The sequence below is a fragment of the Megalobrama amblycephala genome, unplaced genomic scaffold (assembly GCF_018812025.1).
Source record: "Megalobrama amblycephala isolate DHTTF-2021 unplaced genomic scaffold, ASM1881202v1 scaffold522, whole genome shotgun sequence".
Classification (NCBI taxonomy): Eukaryota; Metazoa; Chordata; class Actinopteri; order Cypriniformes; family Xenocyprididae; genus Megalobrama; species Megalobrama amblycephala.
In genome coordinates this window covers 150,377-154,488 of record NW_025953436.1, presented here as the reverse complement: position 1 = coordinate 154,488, position 4,112 = coordinate 150,377, and the positions used below count along the sequence as shown (strand labels likewise).

General features: G+C 41.0%; 1 protein-coding gene across 1 annotated transcript in view; it reads left to right on the top strand.

The window, feature by feature from the left end:
* The first annotated feature begins 80 nt into the window (after positions 1-80).
* Positions 81-4,112, top strand: part of srpk2 (SRSF protein kinase 2) — a 21,984-nt gene continuing 17,952 nt past the window's right edge. The window contains 2 exon segments of the mRNA XM_048180476.1: positions 81-442; positions 645-711. Of these exon segments, the coding sequence (XP_048036433.1) occupies positions 427-442; positions 645-711 (83 nt within the window). The 5' untranslated portion in view covers positions 81-426.

Sequence of the window (4,112 nt, the reverse complement as noted above, 5' to 3'; positions counted from 1 at the left end):
TTTTTATATAAAATAAATATATTTAATACACATAAAAATGAATACACTCATTGCAGTTGATTTTGATTTTACACTCAACTGTGTAAATCTAACGGCTGGATGGAAGTTAGCAATCTTATGAGGAAGGCTAGTCGTGAATATTAATTAGATTATCCTGACGTTGCTTGGTAACCTTCCTGCGCGACATCTAATTAATATCCAATGTCCAAATCTTTGCTGTAGTAATATATTCGTTTTCGTTAACGCCCACTAACCAACGTCTTCCTTTCATCCAATCGGTAGGCCTGCTAGCGAACGTCTCGGTGATGCGTCATTAATACTCATGAGCGTGATTGCCCGTGCGCGGCCACGTCGACGCCTGAACGCGCGTCGGCAGAGGTAACGCGCAGGAGAGAGGAGAGAGATCCCGGCTTGAGGAACAACATCATGAGCTCTAGAAAGGGTGAGAAACATCAATCCCTATCTAGTACACACTACACTCCCATCAGCGCTCATTTCACTCATATATACACAGAGATATGCCCACAGAGCTTCTGTTTATATTGTTTATATGAGCGATGCTTCTGTCAGTGATGTGTGTCTTCTGCTCGGTTCGGTCCGGTCCGGTCCGGTCTGGTCTGTGTCTCCCCGGTTCTCCGCTCCAGTGTTGGCCATTCAAGCGCGGAAGAGGAGGCCGAAAGGAAAGAAGGATAAGACGGGTCACCATCGCAGGTAAGGAGGGCGTGTGTGTGTGTGTGTGTGTGTGTGTGTGTGTGTGCGCGCGCGCGCGCGCGCGCCCGCGCTCGATCCCTCGCGCTCATCTCTTGAAGCTAGGTCAGTTACCAATGGCAACGGCGCGGGTCGCACCCCTTCCTCGTGTTTACGCTGTTACGTAACCTTGTTGATAATTTATCACCAGGAGACACAAGTTAATGAAGATGAATCCTTCAACATGTCCATAAATATCATCATAATCACTAATATCAGCAGCAACAGCTGTGTGTGACTGTGTGTGTGTGTGTGTGTGTGTGTGTGTGTGTGTGTGTTGGGTTGGCTTCGGTCATGTTTGTCTGTGTCATTGCTATAGTTGTGTGTCTTTATGTTGTATTTTACACACACACACACACACACACAGTTGTTGAAACACAAGGGTTTGTTGAAGTGTGTATTGGTAGATTTAAAGACAGAAACTGATCTGTTCTAATTCCTGAGTTTATGTGAATATACACTAAATAACAACAGACATGCAAACAAGAAGACATATGCATGAACTGATGCATATGACTGACTGTTTTGCTCACTTAAAAGACTCAGATTTGTTCACTAATGACTGGTCAAGGTTAAATCAGTGTTCACTCTTCTTCTTTCAGCACTGGTCATGTCTAGATCTCTTGCAGATTTGTGGTCTGTGTACTTGTCTCTCTCTCTCTCTTTCTCTTTGTCTGGTTCGTTTGTGGTATTTGGCGATCATCGTTAAATGTTTAGGTGTTTTCCTGGAGTTTGATGCGACTGTCAGAGGAACGGCTGGATCACGTCTCGCTCCACACCACGAGAGAGATTTTGTGGTCGTTTTCCACTGATTCTCTGAGGCTGTAGGTTTTCTCACCCGAACGACTCTCAGTATCATTTGTGTCATTTCTGTGTTGATGAAAGAGGTGATGAGAATCTGACCTGTGTGTCGTGATGAAGTCCAGAGTTTATTATACTGCAGAATAACCTTCACTCAGATGTGTGTAATTATGGGATGGAGTCTAAAACAAATTCCTAGTATGTGTAAACAACATACCTGGCAATAAAGCTCTTTCTGATTCTGATTCTGATCTTTAGAGATGATGGCTGTTATCAGGCCTTGATTCCAGATCAGTCAAGCATGTGACCGACACGCAGAACCGCACCGATGCATTTTAGCGCTGGTTTGTTTGGTTTAAGTCCTGACACTTTATTTGTTTTAAGTTCATTAAACTGTGTTTTTAAATGGGTTGCCCATATTTTTCCATGTTGTATGGCCAATTCTTCCTGATTATTAATTTTTTTGTTCAGGTTGTTTTTCTCTGTTTCTCTGTATTATTCAGTTTGCTGTGTTTCTGACTAGAATATTGTATTGTTTTTTTTAGTTTTTGTTTTTTACAATTAACATGGTAATCTTGATCCATGGATTTATGATTTTGCCCAGTTTTTCCTCACATGTATAATAATATTTTTCCCGCTGGACTGACGCCTTTGGCGTGAGAGGAAAGCGATCTGAGAGCGGATGTGTGTCGATCTCTGCTGGTCTGTGTGTTTGTCCTGTTGAGACACACAGTGATCATGTGACTGAGACATGAAGGATCTGTGTCTGTTATCATGTGATCTACTGTAGATGGAGTTTTGTCCAGGATGTTCTGCTCGAGTTCAGTTCATGTGTGTTCAGTGAAGGCTGTGCTGCTTCAGACCAGCAGGTGGCGCCGATCCCCTGCAGACACTGCAACAAAATATACGCCGTCTTTCTGCTGGGTGAACAACACGCTTACATGTCCAGAGAAGTACAGATCCCAGAACAGATCCTTCACCATCACACCAGCCTTAAATTCAGTTCACAATCACAATACGTATCGTCTCAGAGCAACTTTACAGAGAACGCATGTCAACATTACAATCTAGAGTCTGTCCAAATTATGTCATTTCAGAAATGTACGTATACAAATCACACAGTTAGCTAACAAAGTATTAATTTAAGGCAGAAACAATGAGCTCATAGAAATAATGAATATATAAAACAGAAAAGCAAATGGAGAATAATTAGCGTAGCTGCTGTTCATAACATTAAGCAAAGATAGTCACATGCAATTGATCTGGTATGAGATGCATTATGGGAATGCTTGGCTAAAGAGATGCGTCTTTAATCTAGATTTAAACTGGATGAGCGAGTCTGAGCCCCGAACATTATCAGGAAGGCTATTCCAGAGTTTCGGAGCCAAATGTGAAAACGCTCTCCCTCCTTTAGTGGACTTAGATATCCTAGGTACAACCAGAAGTCCAGAGTTTTGTGATCTTAAAGAGCGTGAAGGATTGTAGGGCGATAGAAGATCGGTTAAGTACACAGGAGCTAAACCATTTAGAGCCTTATAGGTCATTAGCAATACTTTATAATCGATACGGAACTTAATGGGTAACCAGTGTAGAGATGATAAAATTGGTGTTATATGATCATATTTTCTTGACCTGGTAAGAACTCTAGCAGCTGCATTTTGTACTAATTGTAGCTTGTTTATTGAGGAAGCAGGACAACCAGCTAATAATGCATTACAGTAATCTAGTCGAGACGTCATGAAAGCATGAACTAACTTTTCTGCATCAGAAATAGATAACATATTCCGTATCTTAGCAATGTTTCTGAGGTGGAAGAAGGCTGTTTTTGTAACATATGAAATATGATTTTCAAAGGACAAGTTGCTGTCTAATATAACACCAGGTCTTTAACTGTCGAGGATGGAGTAACAGTACATCCTTCTAAATGCAGATTGTAGTCTGAGAGATTCTGTGTACAGGTTTTTGGTCCAATAAGTAATACTTCAGTCTTATCTGAATTTAATAGAAGAAAATTACAAGTCATCCAATGTTTTACTTCTTTAACGCACTCTGTCAGATTGGATAATTTAGAGATTTCATCTGGTTGTGTTGAAATATATAACTGAGTATCATCGGCATAGCAGTGGAAACTAATCCCATGTTTTCTTATAATATTGCCGAGTGGCAGCATGTAGATTGAAAATAGCAGAGGGCCTAACACTGATCCTTGCGGCACTCCATAGTTTACTGTCGTTATCTTAGATTTTTCCCCGTTTATATAAACAAAATTGTGTCGGTCTGATAGGTACGACCTAAACCACCGTAATGCCTGTCCCTGAATACCAGTGTAATTTTGTAGTTGATCTAGGAGTAAGTAAGTAAGTCGTTAGTAATTTTAACAGTTTCTGATGAGATCTGAATTTTTCATAGATAACATTTTTTTGCAAGAAGGAGCACATCAACTTCACTCCAACAGGGTCTAGATCGCAATAAAGGCACCAATCTCAAAATCCTGTGAGAGTCTTTAGATTCGTCCAGTATTCTGTTGTCTTGTATTGAGCTGTGTGTTGCGTGACCTCCGCAGA